Source organism: Netta rufina (assembly GCF_964035555.1).
Source record: "Netta rufina genome assembly, chromosome: Z".
In the NCBI taxonomy this organism is placed as follows: domain Eukaryota; kingdom Metazoa; phylum Chordata; class Aves; order Anseriformes; family Anatidae; genus Netta; species Netta rufina.
Window position 1 is genome coordinate 441,363 of NC_140126.1, and position 17,816 is coordinate 459,178.

General features: G+C 48.8%; 1 protein-coding gene across 1 annotated transcript in view; it reads right to left on the bottom strand.

Annotated features, from left to right (window-relative positions):
- The window catches only part of ARK2C (arkadia (RNF111) C-terminal like ring finger ubiquitin ligase 2C), a gene marked incomplete at both ends in the record, with an annotated part of 37,110 nt that overhangs the window by 3,104 nt on the left and 16,190 nt on the right, over positions 1-17,816 (bottom strand). The window contains 3 exons of the mRNA XM_084304950.1: positions 733-862; positions 4,417-4,542; positions 6,905-7,214. Of these exons, the coding sequence (XP_084161076.1) occupies positions 733-862; positions 4,417-4,542; positions 6,905-7,214 (566 nt within the window). The remainder of the gene's footprint in view (positions 1-732; positions 863-4,416; positions 4,543-6,904; positions 7,215-17,816) is intronic.

Sequence of the window (17,816 nt, forward strand, 5' to 3'; positions counted from 1 at the left end):
GATTAGCTTAAAAAGAGATTTAATTTTCATTTTTAAATGTGTTGATTTCTCTTCACCCAACCTCTGGTATTTAAAGCTTTGCAGCAGTGTGCAGGTGTCAGGGTCGGACTGTGGGTACAAGAGAAGAGCACCCTCGTGGGATCTCTGAGGCTGCTTTAAAGATGAGTGGGGCTCTGGGTGGCTCAGCTCCAAACGCAGCTCCCTGCTAGGAGAAAGACCAGCAAATGACCCTGGTCTGCCCATCTTAATGTTATTAAGATATTTTTGTCAAATCCTAGCTCCACCTGCGCAACAGGTCACACACAAATTTAATAGGAGGCATCGAGGCTGATGCAGATGGCAAATATGTGAGGAGGGATGGTCTTGGGGGCTGGGCATGGGGAATTGCCACCTAACTCCAGTCCTTCTGCATAAAGGGAGCCTTAGGAACCCAAAGTTCACTGCATTAATGACATTATTATTGATAATTATTGAGTCTCCCAGGTTTTGCAGACCAGCCTGTGTGTGCTCTGCAGGCAATGGACCAAATCTTTCCAGAGCAGCTGAGCTTTTCTTTCCTTTCCCTAGCCCAGAGTGCAATGATGCAACCTTATCCTTTCAGACACTCCCTCCCACGGCCGGAGATAAGTGGGATTCGCAGAAGACAGGTGATAGAAAGATAGCAGCCTTTATTTTGACTGCCTTCTGGCAGACAATGCATAAAACATTTCTCGGTAAAGGCGTTTCACTTACCATCTGTGTCGAGGATGTGCTTCTGGGGAAGTGGTGCATCCGAGGTGTGGCCAAGTAATGCTGATAGGGCTGAGGGACCGGCCGGACCTGGAACTGGGCGTGAGTCAGGCCTGCATCCACGCTGAGGTCCCTGTGGGTACGAGGAGGAGGAAGGTGGAGCTGTGGCTGTCTAGCAGCATGGTACGGGCTGTGATAAATCACGCTCACGGCAGGGGAGGGCTCTGAGCAGCCAGGGGTGCCTCAACAAGAGGTGATGTTTCTGCTTTAAAAGCCTTGGATTTGGGCAATCACCCTTCCCTCTACCAGGGCAGAATGAAGGAGCAAGGGGATGATTTTATTGCACTTAGCATTTGTGCTAGCTGGGGTCAAGAGCTGCAGGGTGTAGCCTGAAAATTGCAGAGCAGTGTTTTGAGGGCTCTGATCAATCCCTAGACTCAGTAACTCAGCCTGGCCAGGTCCTCCCTGTGCCACCATCATTGCAGATGATCACATTTTGCCCTCATTTTGCGGGAATGCAGATAAATGCATGAGGGCAAAGAAACAAGGGGCCATTCTGGGTGGTTGTTAGGACCATCATCCGTGCCTGTGACCTCTCTGGAGGTCTCCCAGCCCAGGTCACAAGAAGGTTTGGAGGGGACAAGGGAGGTATTCCCTGCCTGCAAGGGAGAATGCATCAAACCTGGCCTCGGGGCACCCCAGAAATGCTGTTTGTACAAAATAATAATAACAATAATAACAATAATAATAACAATAATAATAGTAATAACAATAAAGAAAAAATAATAAAGGTTCTAAGATATTTCTGGATGATACAGCTGTAGGAAACAGCATCACACAACCAGCAGATGACCATTGGTGAAGCAGGACATCCCTGGCAGTCCCACTGCCCTGCACACAGCCTGTCCTGAGGCTCATTTTTGTGGGTTTGGGTGCTTAGTCCCTCCAGAAATCAGCCCAGTTCAACCCTGCCACTTCAAGTGACCGAGATCCCAAAAAACACCGCAGCTCTGCCCAGTCCACAACTGCAAACCCCATCCCAGCCTGCACGGATGGGATGGGAGGAGACCTAGCACAGCACCTATCCATAATCCATCTATCTGTAACCCAATTAGCTGGTCCCTTTGTCTCTCCCCGAGCCACCGAGTCTCTCAGCAAACAAGTGCTCCGAATGTCATTCACTTTATCGTAATTACAAAAGCCAGCGCTCTGATAGCTATTGTCTTCGCATTTGTCAAAGCAAAACTAATTAGAGCACAGGGGTTGCTCCTTGTTCCAGCCTGAAGTTCTCCTTCTCTCCGCGGAGGACAGCAGCAGTGAGTGCCACGGCTTGTTAGGAGCAACCCAGACGTGTCCTGGAGCAGCTGTGAAACAGCAGCAGTGTGCCCAGCGGCAGTTAATGGACAGGAGGGGACAGTAAATTTTATTCTGTGATTCTAAATACAAAAATCTCTTACCCAGCACAGTCTGCATACCAGGTAATAACTGCAGTGCTTTCATGCCCCCTAATAATTCCCCCCACATCAAATTGGAGCAAAGAGGGGGTCTGTCTTTGCTGGCTGTGTGCTGGCCGTATGCTAGCCATATCCTGGACAGACAAAGCCTGGCAGAGGATAAGACACAGCAGGAGACAGGCAGGAACAGAGCCAGGGTGGGAATCCACAGGACTGGGCATTTTCCAACTCCCATGTCACATTTTTGGAGATCTATCCTGCTGCTTGAGATGGTTCCCAGGTGGATGAAAGGCTCAATTGGAAATTATCAGATATTGGGTTCATCGCAGCCCTGCCTCTGGCCTGATGTACGACTCCAGCCATCTCCTCTCTGCCTGCTGATATTCCCTGCCTGCAGACAGATGTGATAACCCACAGAGCGCCTTGAGACCAGGGGCTGAAGGGATTTCCTTAAGACAAATGGGCATCATTAACTTGCACAAGTGATTGCAACAGCAGCACTGCTGAACTGCTGTGCAGTGTTGCATCTGGATCCTAAAAGCCCAGCACTGAAGCTCCTAAAGTGATGCTTGCCGAATGCAGAACACTGCATGTAACAGTGTTTTTACAGGGTTTGGGGCACCAAACCCTGTAAAGCATCCAGAGCACGTTAGCTAAAGAAAACCCAAACTAACCATCACCTTCTGCCTTGTGCTACAGGTACTGCATCATCAGGTTAAGAGGTGAGGTTCAAGAGCTGCAATGCGTACAGTCCGTGGGCTGCCAACAACTAAAAACTGAGGGATAAGGGCAAGAAAACAGGCTGAATGGTCATCAATAAATGCCTATGCAGAATGGAGCTCAGGGGGAGTTTATTCCTCCTCCAGCAGAAGATTTTAACCAAGGCTAGGCTGTCTGAGATGACCCATGACCCTCCAGCCCCAGCTTCCAGCCCTGCTTCCCACCTCGCTGCCCTTGCCTTTGAGCAAGCACTGTCACAGCTCACGTGGTGATAACACATCAGAGGGAAGTTTTTATATCCATCACTGGGCAAAACTGTACATGTGCCCCGAGGGGAAGTGAGTCACCCCAATATGTGTACACGGTATGTGATTTCTGGCGTGCCCACTCCTTAGGTTTTGTAAGGCAACGCAGCAACACAGAGGGAGAAGGAGAGGGGAGGAGGAGGGGAAGATTAAATGATGCTTTATCGGATCCTTCTAATGATTATAATTAAGCGATATGCACAGAAAGAGAAGCAGAAAGAGTGGCTCTACCCAGATGGAGCATGAAACGCTTTGCAGCCTGATCTGAACAATGTCACATCGGCCAAATTCACCTCATGGCAGTACCAGTAATGGGAACACCTGAGAAGAAAATGACAGAAGGATCTGGCCATATTTTAGGTTGTATATTCTTACCCCAGAGGAGGAAGAAAAACTGTGTTAAAAGAACTCTCCATTTGCAGAGCAAACCACTCAGATGTTAGGAAATGCCATAATTAAGATTTCCTGTGCCATTTTATTTTGGTCCCCTTGTGCATACACACTACGATTGTCTCTAATTACATGTTCACATGCTATTTTTTCCTTTCAACGCACAGAATGGGCTTTGCTCAGCTAACAAGGAGCTACTCAGAAATATGTTTTTATTCTCCTTTTCTTCCGAGTAGGGCCCTGTGCCTTATTAAATGTGCAGGAGCTCAAAACTTGCTCTGAAAACAGAGCAATCAATGCTTTGCTCAGCTTTTCCAAGGCATCAGACAATGTGATGAGAGAATGATTAACAGCTACTAATTCGTTCACCCCACCCTTCGGGGCAGGGCAGGGCTGTGCCCACTAATTTAGGCTCTGGAAGAGTTATGGACACTGTTTTTGAGTGCCTGGTGGACAGCAGAGGGTCTCATTCAGAGAGAGATATTGGTCTAGATGAAACAGACCATGGAAGGTGCTGCCCTGGAGGCTGCAGCATGACAAGCCCCTGAGGAAGATTATGGTTTAGGTGCATTCTGCATCCATGTATGGAGAGGTTTGGGCAATATCGATGCCTTGATGTTATCGTACACATGCATAAATGCTTTAGCATGGACTTGTGGCTCTCAGGGATGAGTTTCCCCATTGCACACTCCCCAGTTTATTTCTGTTCTACTGAACCACCAGCTCTCATGGAAGCACCAAGCCATGAGGGGTTTGCAAACCCCACGGAACTTTTTAAGTGCCTCATTCAACACACTGGAGAGATGAGGAAGACTTACCAGTCCGTGCCTTCGGCTAAATACCTGGGCTGGGGCCCCATGGGCTGTGGAGTTTGCAGTTGGTGGCTGAAGTCAAAGCTGGGGTGCAGGCGGTGGGGCTGAACGGACATGCGCTCCTGAGCCCGCCTACGGGAGGAAGAGACCAGAAGCGAGTTAACAATGGGTGGGCACAAGCCCAAGTCAACAAACAATGGGAAAACCCAAAGATTTGGGATCGCTATCATGCATCCAAGTCAGAAGAACCCAGACAGGTGTCAAGGATGATGGGAAGAGGAACCCAGAGCTATGGCATTTGCTCTTGGTCACCACTGACATGATGCAGACCTCCACTTGCACCCCCTGAAACATCCTCATGTGCTCAGTTTACATGAGCTGTTATTTGGTGGCAACAAGGAAAAAAAATAAAGAGGAGACTAAACTTCTTCCTTAGCACCTTTGTGTCTCTCTCACTATTTTCTTTTTCTCCACAGTCAGCCCCATAAACAACAGACAGGACAAAGCATCTTCCCGGTACGTGTGTTATCCATCATCATGAGGAAGCGGCAGGTTGTCTTGTCTCCCCATGCAGTCCATAAACTCCCAGGGAACCTCATTCATAACAGGATCACTCAGGAGTAACTGACAGCAGAATTTATTCTTGCTGGCCTTTGCCAACATTTCTGTGGGTGATGGAAGTGCCAGCCTGGGACCCAGCTTCTTCTGCTCCAGCTACCCTTGCGAGCAGGGAGAGGTAAGTAGTAGGAAATACAGTGAGGTTTTTCTAGGGAATCAAGTTTCTTCCTGTGATTTTTATCCATTTGAACTACTCTCCGCTCAGGGGAAGAGCATATGCTGCTTGGTCACTGTCTGTGCATGGAGAGGTGCGAGGCGGCTGCACAAGCAGGCTCTGCATTACAGACCAAGACCCCACGCTCCCTGCTGAGTCCCCACTCACCAACGGAGCTATCACAAAGATAATCCACAGGAAAACACTGGACAAACACATAAGAAAACTGCACAATGAAGAGGCTTCATCTTTAGGGCACCCCCATATTCCCATTACCAGGACCTCGTGCCCCATACCCAAGGGTTTCTGGCAGCCTCCTGTGAAGCAGCTGTGCTGGATGCCTTCAGGAGCAGGCTACAGGGCTGGGTGAGAGGCTCCTACCCTCTCCCCCACCACAGTCCCTCTTCTCTGACAACCTGTTTGCATATGTAACACTGCCAGCAGGTAGTGGAGCAGTTTCTATGTGAAACTGTGCTCTGTAGTTTTGTTTGAATTCGGCTTATGACTAAGGGATAAACACTTGTATCATCAGTGCCTCAGCCTCGCACATATTTGCTACCCAATTATTAACTAATCGTTAAATCCACCTGAAATCCAGCTTATGCAAAACAAAAGCTGGATGAGAAGAATCCGCAATTTGCAGACAGAAAGGATACAGAAAGAAAGCATTTTCCGTCTGTAGCATGCTTTCCAAACGAAGTATTATCACAAAGACTCATCCTTTGGTTCCCAGCGCACGGGTACAGCCCACAAGCAGCTTCCATATGCTTCCAAAAAAAGCACGCTGCTCCTACACATTATCCAAACCCCTCTCCCCACAAACACTGACAGGATGAGGCTGGGCGCCCATTCCCACCTCTGCTGAGCTGCAGTAATTCTCTCTGCAGTCCTCAGCCCCGTCTGAATTTAGGCTGTTTTTCCTGATTGAATGTGCTGTAGATCAATGATTTTGTTCTGTCTCACTTCACAGAGGCGGATCACAGCTGGGAAGCACACCTAGGTCCAGACGAGCAAGCTCTGCATGTGCAAAACCTTGTGAGCCACGTGGATCTCATCTTCTACTTGGTTTTGAGGCAGCAGCTCATGTATGCAGTCTGCCTCTCTCTGGGATGCAGGACAGGTTCACTGCCACCCCGGGGTGTTATGCTGTGAGTCCCCTACAAGTGGTGGCACTAGGTGGCCTTGGGACATGCTAGGTGAGCATGGCGTGGATCCCCACAGGAAGGGTTCACCCCCTAGTGCACCCTGGCCTGCAGCCTCCTGGAGGATACATTTGGGGAAAACACAGGCAAACTTTGGAAGACAACCTAATGTTATCAGCAAGTTTTGACAGGACTTTCCAGAAGCTGCTTGGCAAAGTTGAGCCTAACAGCTTCCCAGCATCCCAGATGTGGGATGCCCCATCCCTGGAGGTGCTCAAGACCAGGCTGGATGGGGTTTTGGGCAACCTGGTCTGGTGAGAGGTGTCCCTGCCCATGGCAGGAGGTCAGATGGACAATCTTTAGAGGTCCCTTCCAACCCAACACTACCCAACCCAACTCAACCCAGCTCAACCCAATCCAACCCAACCCAACCTAACTCAACCTAACCCTAACCAACCCAACTCAACCCAACCCTACCCAACCCAACTCAACCCAACTCAACCCTACCCAACCCTACGCAACCCAACTCAACCCAACCCAACCCCTTCCGTTCCTGTGACTCCTTCAGACCACACCTTACCTGGGATGGGGCATGAGCCGGCGGTGCTGGGCCTCGAGGAGCTGCTGCTGGAGGAGGTATTGCTGGTGTAGCGCCTGAGGTAGGAAGGAGGGTCCGGCCACGTCTTGGAAGGGCAGGGCTGGCACTGGCGCCAGGGACTGGTGCAGGGGGCCGCTGTGCTGGTGCGCAGGGGCCATGTGGGGGGTCAGCCCCGGCTGGGGTTGCACTGCGTGAGGCAGGGCGAAGTCGGCCGAGAGCTGAGGCTGGGGACCCAGGTGGAAGTGCCGGCAGGAGGTAGCATGGGGATGCTGAGACCTTTGAAAAGGAGCACCTGGAAGAGAAGAGCGCGGCTGTCACCGGGGCCGGCGGTGGCAGAGGCACCCAGTTGCAGATCCAGAGGAATTTTTATGCAGGCAGCTGTTTGTTTGCCTCCCCTGCCAAAAGGCAGAGGAAAAGGGCAGGTCAGCTAATGTCGATTGCACAGGGGAAAAAAAATGTTGATTTTGACTAATAGTTTTTTTTTCCTCCAAAAAACATTGGAACCAAAATATGGGTTTGGGTTCAAAGTAGTCTTTTGGCTCTGAACTGAAGTGCATGCTGATGGAAAATTTCAGCTTGTTTTGGTTTGCCTGTCTTAAAGAGAAAAAAGGAACAAAAGGCTCAACATTTTAGAGAAGGAAAAAATGCATTGTCTGAAATGCGTTTCTGCAGGTTAACAGCCCACAGAACTTCCCAAAAGTCGCTGACTTTCCATGCATGCAAATCAAAGTGTTTATTTGCCTGTCTAAAAAGGTATTTATTTGCCTGTCTGACCCTTAAAAAGGCATGGAAATAATCCCTGCCCTGAGAAAGTGTCTCTCAGTGGCTGCAGGAGATGGACAGGACACCTTCCTCCCTTGAAAGCAGGGGCTATGATTTTGGCTGATAGTTTTTTCTTTGCCTAGACCCTTTCCAGCAGCCCGGCCTCATCAGGAAATGGAAAATGGCTGCAGAAAACACAACATGAGCTGCTGTGAGATCAGCCGTGAGGCTGGTGGGGATGAGGAAGAAATGAGGTGTGAAAGATATCCGTGCTGGAGGCTTTTTGCAAACGTCTGGCACTGGCTTTCATCTCCCTCAAGGTCCTTGCTTGGATGGGCCCGTGGCCCAGCCCAGCACGTTAATTCCTACATTCCCAGCACAGTTCCAGGCACCACGGTAAAACTTCTGGCTCTTGAACTAAGGAGAGAGGCAGCTCAGCACTGAAGGATGAGACTCCAGAGAGACCATTAGAAGAGGCTCTTTGCTGGGTATCAGCCCCAAGATAGGACACCGGCCTTTTTATGCACTTTTTTGAATGCCTCATCTTCCTTTTAGGAAGGAAATTCCTATAATTTTGTTAATCTTTGGAACTGGCACAAGATGTCAAGGTGTAACAGCACTGTGAGACACTGAGTGTCATCCCAAGACACAGGCCAGGTGTGCAGGTGATGCCTCCTTGTCCCAGATCCCTTCTGCTTCCATCTCCCTTCCACCCATGGGCTGGGCCAGGCCAGCACAAGAGCTGGGGGAGCCCCAGGCTCTTTCTGTTCACACCCTTATGGAAACAGAGGGTGCACAAAGCAAGCCAGATGCCAGCAGAAGAAAGAACAGGAGAGGATTTAGAGGAAATGAAAAGCTTTTAAAACAGTGCATAAGTAATTATACACAACGTCTCTTAAATGCAAACTCATCCTCCGTAGTGCCCCCCTGAGAGAGGCAATGGGGAACAAATTTGTGTTCCACCAGCAGCAGAGATTCTGAAGGTGATAATTTCTCATGCTGTCAGGTAATGGCATGATTTGACTGCCCTATTAATTAAAACCAGAGGAGGTGGGACCAGACCCACCATTCCTGAATGGCAGAGCTACCAACCCCATCCAAGAGGTGTCTATGTACCCTGTCCCCCCATACTACAGGCTATTTTGGCTGCCCTAGTTCCCAGGTAAAAAATGAATAATGAATTGAGGACCTGGCCCATTGCTCGAGCTGGGCAACACCACCACCATGGAGAGATGCCTCCTAACGCTTGTGTTTGCTGGACACTGGCAGAGTCACTCATGGTGAATAGCTCAGCTCTGCTCCTCCCAATGGAAAACAGCTACAGCAAGTGATAGGAGACAGATTTAACATCTTCAGGACTTCGTGGGGCCTCAAGAAAAGGTGCAAGAGGAGGTTAAAGTGCTAATCCCACTGCTCACCCGAACAAACCAGCCTGTGCCTTGGGGCAGCAGTTTGGTTGTAGGTCAGACAAAGCACAGGGCAATGAAGCTGAGAGATATTTCATCACACATTTACTGAGCCAAATTTTGCAGCACAAAATAAAACTAGAAAAAGCCAGTCTCTTATCCTTTGTGTCTCTGGCTTTTTTTTTTTTTTTTTTTTTTTTTGATGTCTGGTGCCACATCACCCAAGGATTTTCAGCCTTTTGTTGTGTCTGGGGAAACCTCAGTCTGACTTAGCAAAATGTCTACAGGGTCTTTGATGCCAGAGGCATGACGACCAGAGGGCACAGGGTGGGCAGATCATGCAGTCAGGGCTTTTGACCTGATTTTTTACTCCCATGCCAACAACCTTGGCAAAGGACTGGGTCATACCCTTCGCTGTGGTCCAGAACATCTCTGATGTTTGGGTGGGAGGGCATGCACGGCCCATGCAGAGCCAATATAACCTAAGGTAAGAGCCCAGCCCTGTAGGGTTTTTCGATATAGAGTTAATCTTTCTTATTTTAGGCACTAGTCATCGGAATTAACTATTTTTTAGTATTTTTTTTTTCTTGTACCCACAGGTTCTATGATGTATTTAACTCCATAGGAATAATATTATCCAGACCCAGACCATATGATTAAATAAACCCCACCAATTTGTCTTAACATAACTCACTATCTTGTGTTGTAGCTGTTCATTTCCTACAGTTAATCCAATTGCTGATGAGGATTTTGATGGCAAAGCAAAGTCTTCAGAGAATATTTCAGCAAAGCTGTGCTTATTAGCTGTCATCAAATCATGCAGCTGGCATAACCGAGCCAGCCTGCACAACAGAGCCGGTCGCTGCCAAACACAGCTCTGGTGGACCCCAGAAAGCTTTGGGAAGCCAACAACCACACAAAACAGAACATTTCATCCCTGTGCTATCTGATGTCAAGTTTGCCCTGTTCTGCTTGTCATATCCAGCTGCGAGGGGGCATCTTGGAGACTTGTTTCCAAGGCCACAAGTTGATCTTGCACACACGAGGACAACTCAGTAACCCCTACTGAGCAGAACTGCTCCAGACAACCCACTGTGACCAAGACAAGAGCCTGGCTCACTGACACCCACTCCTGGTCCGTGCCTATTAATGATTACTCACCAGCACATCTTCCTTCTCTTTCCTGAGCCTCAGATCGGTCCCAGACCATATTTGCATTCTAACTTAAAATCATGGCCCATAAAATGCCTCAAGAAAATTTGATTCATGTCTTTAATCTGCTTTTTATCTGGGCAGTAATGTCTGCCACCGCAGAGAGCAATCACTGACTGAAAACCAGTCCAGGCACCTCGCTTCACCTTCTGTTTCTATTCCCCGTGACAGAGGCAGGACTGATATTTCCATTTCTCAGCTAAGCCCCGAGGACTTTTCTACAGCAAAGGCGATGAGTTGGAAGCTGTCTATCAAGCTCCAGAGCCACCACCTGCATCCTCCACAAGCTGTTCCCCACTGCCTGTCCTAGTGCTGCTGCAGGAGGGCAACATCCCTCTGCAGGACAGAGACCAGCTCCCCACCACCATGGGCTCAAGTTTTGGTCCTCATCCTGCTGCAGGATTACGTTCTCCATTGGGATGCTTTGACCTTGCAGGAAGAGGAGTTGGCCAGCTCTTGGGAGGTTTTTGATGACCTTATGCAAAGGCACCTAGCAGGTTCACCAGCCTCATTGGTCTTTGCCACTGAAAAGTGGAGGGAGTAAAATAAAAAGAAAAGCAATTTTTCCTTGTTCTTTGGCTTCTTCCATCACACCCCAAAGCCAAGGCCAGCAGAGAGGGCCCACAGGGTGGGGAATCAGCACTTCACTACCTCTTGCTGCTGCCAAAACAGGCATGCAGACCAGTGGCCACCCCCCCAGGGGGGCTCACCTCCTTGGTGCTGTGGCCCCCAGCAGTGGTGCTGAGGACCCGGCACGGGTCTGGGTCTGTGACCACGGGAGCAAGCCCTGGAGCAGCACAGTGGTTTGGGTGGCTGGGCAGGAACAGGGGAACATCACCAGAATGCAGTTGATTTTACACAGATGCTTTCTTTGGCACAAGTTAGTCCCCAAAAGGTGGTTCCTGAGAGTTAAAGAAGACATAAGCAATTTGGACTTTTATTCTTGGGCCTGCTCTGACCCTGATATTGATGGGTATGTCCCATCGCTGCACATCTCAGTGATGCCACAGCCCCTTTCCCTACCTGCACCCTGAAGATGATCTCAACCCAAAATCCGTGCCAGGAAGATCACTCAGCAGCTATTTGGGAAGTGCTCACAGTGCTTCGTGGGAAGATGGCATTACAGGCAGCGGACTTAAATTTAGGAGATATAAATCTGGTTTTGGAAACTCATCGTGTCCTCACAGCTTCTTTCTCTCTTCCACAGCTATTTTTTTTCTCAGTTCTACAGTTATATTTATTGTTTCTATACATTATTTGAAGCAGCCTGGACCTTTTTTTCATTAAAACATGAAACAAGACATGCTGTGAATTCCTTGGCACTCCCAGGTGAACCCCTGCAAATGACAAGCTCATATGTATTTTTACAGCTTGGTAGGTGACACCGAATCTCAGAAATGTGCCGGTCTGCTACTGGCTGCTTCGGTCCCTGGGGATCCTCCTTTGGCAGCAGGCAGGATTTGACTGTGCATATGCACATGTGGATTTATCCAATGTTTCACCCCATAAGGATGCAGGGATCCAAGTGCTCATTAAAAGATGGCCCACCCTGGAGATGCAAAGCCCCTGGGTAATGCGTGGCAGGAGACAGAAGATACTACAGCTTTCTAAAAACAAAAATAAAATAAAATAAAATAAAATAAAATAAAATAAAATAAAATAAAATAAAATAAAATAAAATAAAATAAAATAAAATAAAATAAAAACAGAAATCAGAACAATTTCCACTCCCTTTCCTCGTGGCAGCGGTATTTTTGGAGCAATGAGGACTGGGCAGGATCGGACCTGCAGCTCACACTGGAGATGGGCATCTCGAGCAGACAGCTACAGCAGCGTTTGCAGGGAAAACAAAATCTGTCCGATGCGGTTAAGCAGCCACGGTACATGCAAGTTGTTCCCCTGGGAAAGGCAACCTGGCCCTGCTCGCTGAGCCTCTAACAGTGAGGGCCGGGGGAGGTGGGCAGGCAGGGGGTGGCAGGGATGCTGGGGTTATTTATACATCCTCCTGGCTTTGCTCACTGACAAATTTTGCCACCACGGAAGGTCTGCCCTTTGCAATCTGCCGAGATGAGGACCAGAGACACACCATCTCGGCCATTTGGGGCTAATTAGAGCCCTCCTGGGAAGGCAGATAACCCCCCCAAAACCAGAGCCAGGCTTTTAATAGCACCGCCACGGTGCCTGCACTTTGTTTCCCTGGACATGCCTGTAGCTGTGTATTCACATTCCCCATGGAGAGAGACATGGTCAGATGTCAGCATCTGTCCTGATGGTTTGTGGCCAGGAAAGGCAGAAATTGTGGGAGCAGCTTCAGGTTCACGTGGCCACGGGGCTCACACTGTGTTTACAAACAAGCTACAAACTGCCTGGCACCATGAGTGAGTGCTGTCAGTCTTGTCTTAACCCTTTGCAATTTTTTTTGTGAACATAATCCTTATGAAAATGTCCAAATAGATAATAAATCTGAAGAAATATACATAATAACATAACATAACATATATAAAATAAAATAAAATAAAATAAAATAAAATAAAATAAAATAAAATAAAATAAAATAAAATAAAATAAAATAAAATAAAATAAAATAAAATAAAATAAAATAAATAATAATTTTAAAATCTATAGGCCAAATCCACTGCATATTCAGGTGCATAAAGATGTAGTGTCCCTGCACAGAAGGGGATACCATGCCCTCTCCCTCCCGGTGTAGGACACCAAACTGCAAGGAGAGGAGATCAGGGAGGGGAGGACAGACGAGGAGGTGGAAAGAACTGGAGAAGAGCTTATCAGATGGGAAGGAATCTGTCCCGATCTCAGCACCTTCGCCAACAGCTTTGTCATTTTGTTTAGCAAATGGGAAGAGCTGTGCCAAAAATAATAGGCAGCCGGCTCAAACCCAGCCCAGGGCGCAGGCTGCCGTCCCACGCGTCTAGTGCCATGCCGAGCATAGCAGACCATAGCTCCAGCCCTGGTGAGCATTACTGACAGGTAAGGAGTGGTTTTTGGTTGCTTTATGTGCTTGGCCGTGCTGTGCAGCACCAAGGACTCAGTCAGGATTGAGCCTTCGTGGTGGGCTCCACGTGGTTGATGTGATGGTTGATGGTCAAGCGTGGTTGGGTTCTGGGCGGGAGCACCACGTTTTTGGGGTGGGTTTTTCTTTATCGTTGTGCCTCTCAAGGTCTTGCATATTTGGTTGGAAAGAGCAGCAAAGGGGTTAAGGGGAAAAGGACTGAGATGGGCAGAAAAGGGCTCCTTGTTGCCTTTTAATTGTTTGGTGGCTGCTGCCATCCTCCTTGCATCCCTCCTCCCCACACCTCTGTGCTGGCACAGCAAGGCAGAGCTCACTTCATCCCAAAACCATGGAACAGAGCAGAGACTCGTGCACATACCCACACCCCTGCAGCTCTCCTGAGCCTCCACATCCCCCGCAGAGCAACCCCTCTCCTGCAGGAACCACATGCAGCCCCGCTGGACCCCAAAAAGTCCAGGACAGGACTCCTTCCAGAGCCCGGGTTCAGCATTCAGCAAACAATGTTTACAGCTGGTGACAACCAGCACTCCTCAGCACATTTCCATCAGGGATGAAAGGAAAGGCTGAACTGATACTGAGCAGCCAGATTCAGCGAGAGCAGTGATGAGATACAGCCGGGCAGCCCAGACCCGTACCTCTTCCTATGATTTTTCTCCCTACAACATTTTTCCCATAGCTTCAGGAGGGGAAAAACCTTCCACTGAAGATACTGTTTTGCAAGAACATGTTGAATGCAGCAATGTTTTCAGAGAAGGAAAGCGAAACACTTTGGTGGTGTTGCTACACTCTAAGTCGTCTTTTTGCTTTTGTACTTCACACTATGTTTTAATTATAGCTTTATTCTAATGCCTCGCGTTCGAGGGTGTATGCATGCTTTTTGGATCATCACACCAATAAAAAGCCAAAATGAGCTGAAAAAAAAAATGTTTCCCAAGATGTAATGGTCCTGATGTCACTCCATCTGGGTGCGAGGAAAGAGGGGGAGCATGGGGGGGGAGCTAAGGGGCAGGGGGGCTGCAGCGTCTCCCAGCCTATTCTATGTTCCATACAGCAGGAAAGGCAGAGCAAAGGAGTTTTTCCCAGATTATTGGCAGGCACCTGGGCCCAAAATTTCTTCCCCAGGTTTTGGGATATTAGCCCAATTCACCAAATAAAATAAAATAAAATAAAATAATAAAATAAAAATTAAATTAAATGATAAAATAAAATAAAATAAAATAAAATAAAATATAAAATAAAATAAAATAAAATAAAATAAAATAAAATAAAATAAAATAAAATAAAATAAAATAAAATAAAATAAATTGGAGGGGGACGGAAAACACTTGGGATAACTGAGGCAATAAACTTGCCTGTTCCTCCATGCTCACCTTTTTGGGACACTAGGGAGCTTGTTTATCCCTAACTTAAAAAACAAAATAATAAAAGTCCTGACATGCCAGAGGTCTGCTACTTGTCTCTGCCTGCACAGAGCAGCAGGTAAGATGATGATACACGCATGCAGTGAGGAGCTCTCAAGGTGAGCTCTGTCCCCATCAAGGCTGGTGATGTACAAGTCTGGGTGCTTGTGTCCCCACTGTGACAGGCAGCAATGTGCTGCCAGCTGCTTGGAGAAGCAAATCCAACACTCAGATTTCTGATATTTCCTTGCTTGCCCTGTGGCCAAAGGGCTCCCCAGCCTGTGGAAGTGCCCAACACCCAATACACTTTGCTGCCCACAGCATCCCACACCCCCCGACCTGCTCACTCAATTAACCAAAAGGACTTTGCAGGTCAGACCATCACCGTGCATCCTCTGGAGGGGATGTTCTGGGGCCCATTTGCACCCCCAGCACCACAGCAAGAGCCAGAGATGAACGGGTCAGGGCAGCTCAGCAGGTCCCTGAGCTGAGCTGGGTGAACTCAGGGCTGGGAAACCCCGGTCCTACCCCACTACACCCAGGCAATTCTTCTTTTATGCTCTGTGAATAAGAAATCTGCAGCTGAAATCAAAGATCCTGGAAGCCTGCTGTCCATTAAACTTAATGTCCTGATTTTAGAGGTATGTGTCACTCTAGGAAAGAGAGCTGTGTTTAAAGCACAAACAAAATATCAGTTTCTCAGGGTGGAAATCACTCTTACTTTACATTTCCGCACGCGATCCTGGTGTGAGCTAATGCCTGAGTCCTGCTGTAATAACACAGAGCAGAAAACTCTACCCAGACAGTGAGAAATATGTATTTCGTGGGGAGAAATGTAAAGTCATTCACCTAGGAAATGCCAGGCTGGTGCTGCACACAGGGGAAGCAACAAGCCCCTTGCATGGGTGCCAGAAATGGGGAGGGGGCTTGGAGAGGGGCTCGCACCCAGCACCCCACAGGCAGCACCACAGCAGCCCCACTGCACTGAGAAAAGAGGAAAAAATGTGGCTTAGGACAGACTAAATGGTGCCTTGCATGGGTTGGGTCTAGCAAATAAGCCCAACAAAACCAGGTCTGGCCCAGTACCTGCAGCCAAAATCCCCTCCGTGGCACCAGGGTTGCCCAAGCTGAGGCTGGATGGTTTCCTAAAGAGCATCCCCTGGCGCAGGCAGGGATTAATTTTGGGATGGAATGACGGAGTAGGTGACAACAGCTCTCACTTACACCTTGAGCATCCACCCGCTTGTGGATATTTTCCCCTCCCGCTGAGGTCAAAGGAGGCTGACTGCAAGGAACTTGCCTTCCAGCCATGGTGTGAACAGAAATCATGTTTCGGGGAACAGAAATCATGTTCCTGCTTATTCCACCAAGAATATCCTTTCTCTGTAGCTCACACACAGCTTTAGAGAGAAATACACGATTTCACCAGTAAATGCAATACCCAGAGGAGATGGCTGGGGATAAGGGATAATGCTAAGGCAGCATCCTGGTGGGATGCTGTGGGGATGGCTCCACAGCACAGGCAGCCTCTGGTGTCCCCATGATGGGCTTCCAAAATAGCCCAGGAGCATCTGACAGCCTGGACGGAATTAAGACCAAGTCAATGTTCCTGTCATCAGCCTCGCTTCAGAGGGGCTCGTAACTCTCCATATGCCTGCTCTCGGGAGACCAAAACTTGGCACAGAAGCAGACGGCCCAAATGCAGTTTTATTTGGTAATAAATAGCTTAAACCTCATAAGCCACTTTTATTTTTTCCAGCTTAAGAATGTAAAATGGGAAATCAGAAATGCTTGGGATTTTTTTTCGCTGTGTTCAGAAAATTTTGAAAAAGCAGCTTATACTGAAGAATGGCAGGGTGTTGCTTTTTGTTTTTGTTTTCAGATGAGCACGACCTACAGTGTTATTTCTCAAAGGCCTGGCCTTTTGAATCCCAACCCTGCAGCGGGATCGATGTCCTTCGCACAGCTCAGCTCCAGCTTTGCTGCCAGAGCTCTTTGCTCGGCCGAGACCTCCAGGAGTGGCTGCAGCACCGGGTGGTTCAACCTCCAGCACCTTCTGCCTGGTGTTCAGGAAGAGCTACCACACAGCAAAATTCCCCAAGCCTTTTAATCCATGTCAGTAACATGCTGGAGAAGGATTTCTGTTTTAGTTGTGGCCCTATGACACCCCACTTCTCCGGTTATTGCACCCCAGCCCCACGGTTTCCACCATGCACCTGACAGGATTTTAGCACTTCCAGATTTACTCCACACTCAGAGGTTACCCTACATCAATCAGCTACTTTCCAGCGGCCAAAAAGCCGAACAGATGCTCCAAGCCTCTCAGCCCAAAGGCTTGGCCAGGCTTTGAAAGTCCACCCCAGCTGGGGCAGAGGGAAATAGCTGTGGTTTTGCTCAGGAGGTCAGCTCTGGATGTCAGAGCGTCCCCAGCGGGGTGCTGGGCTGCTGCCCAGCTGGTGCTGTTATTTGAATGTTTCATTTTCTGTAGGGCTGGTTTTTTTTTTGGAGGAGTATGGGAAGGTTGTGCTGGTTCAGGGTCATGCGGCACAGCCTGGGGAGGACTCTGCAGGTGTTGCCTTAGGAAAAAGTCCTCTCCTTGGTGTGGAGTCACATCCCTCATCCCCTCTGAGCCATGTCCCTGTTTGCTGGGGTGAGGATTGAAGGTGACTCTACATAGTGGAAATTTCCCCCAAAACAACCTCCCACCAGCTTCCCCTCTTCAAAGCCAGGCTTGTAACCCAACAGCACACAGAGAACCTCCCCAAGGAGTTACTCCACAGCTTGATGACCCCAAATCCTGGCAGAACTGCTTGCAAGAGAGAGGGACCAGGAGATTGCTGGCTGGCAGCAAGGCCCATAGCTTGCCCTTGCCCCAGAGGGAATAGGAACCTCCTGGAGGTACCTCCAGCCACAGCAGGGTCTTCCCACCTCTCGTTCACATAAGACATCTCATAAGGGTCTCTGGAGAAAGCACCAGCTGTGGTCCAAGGCTGGGAAAAGCCTTGCTACCATGGGAGGAGCCAGGGGCTTGAGCAGGCGGGGAGGGTGCACGGGGAGGAGCAGGGGGACCCCAGCAGCAAGGT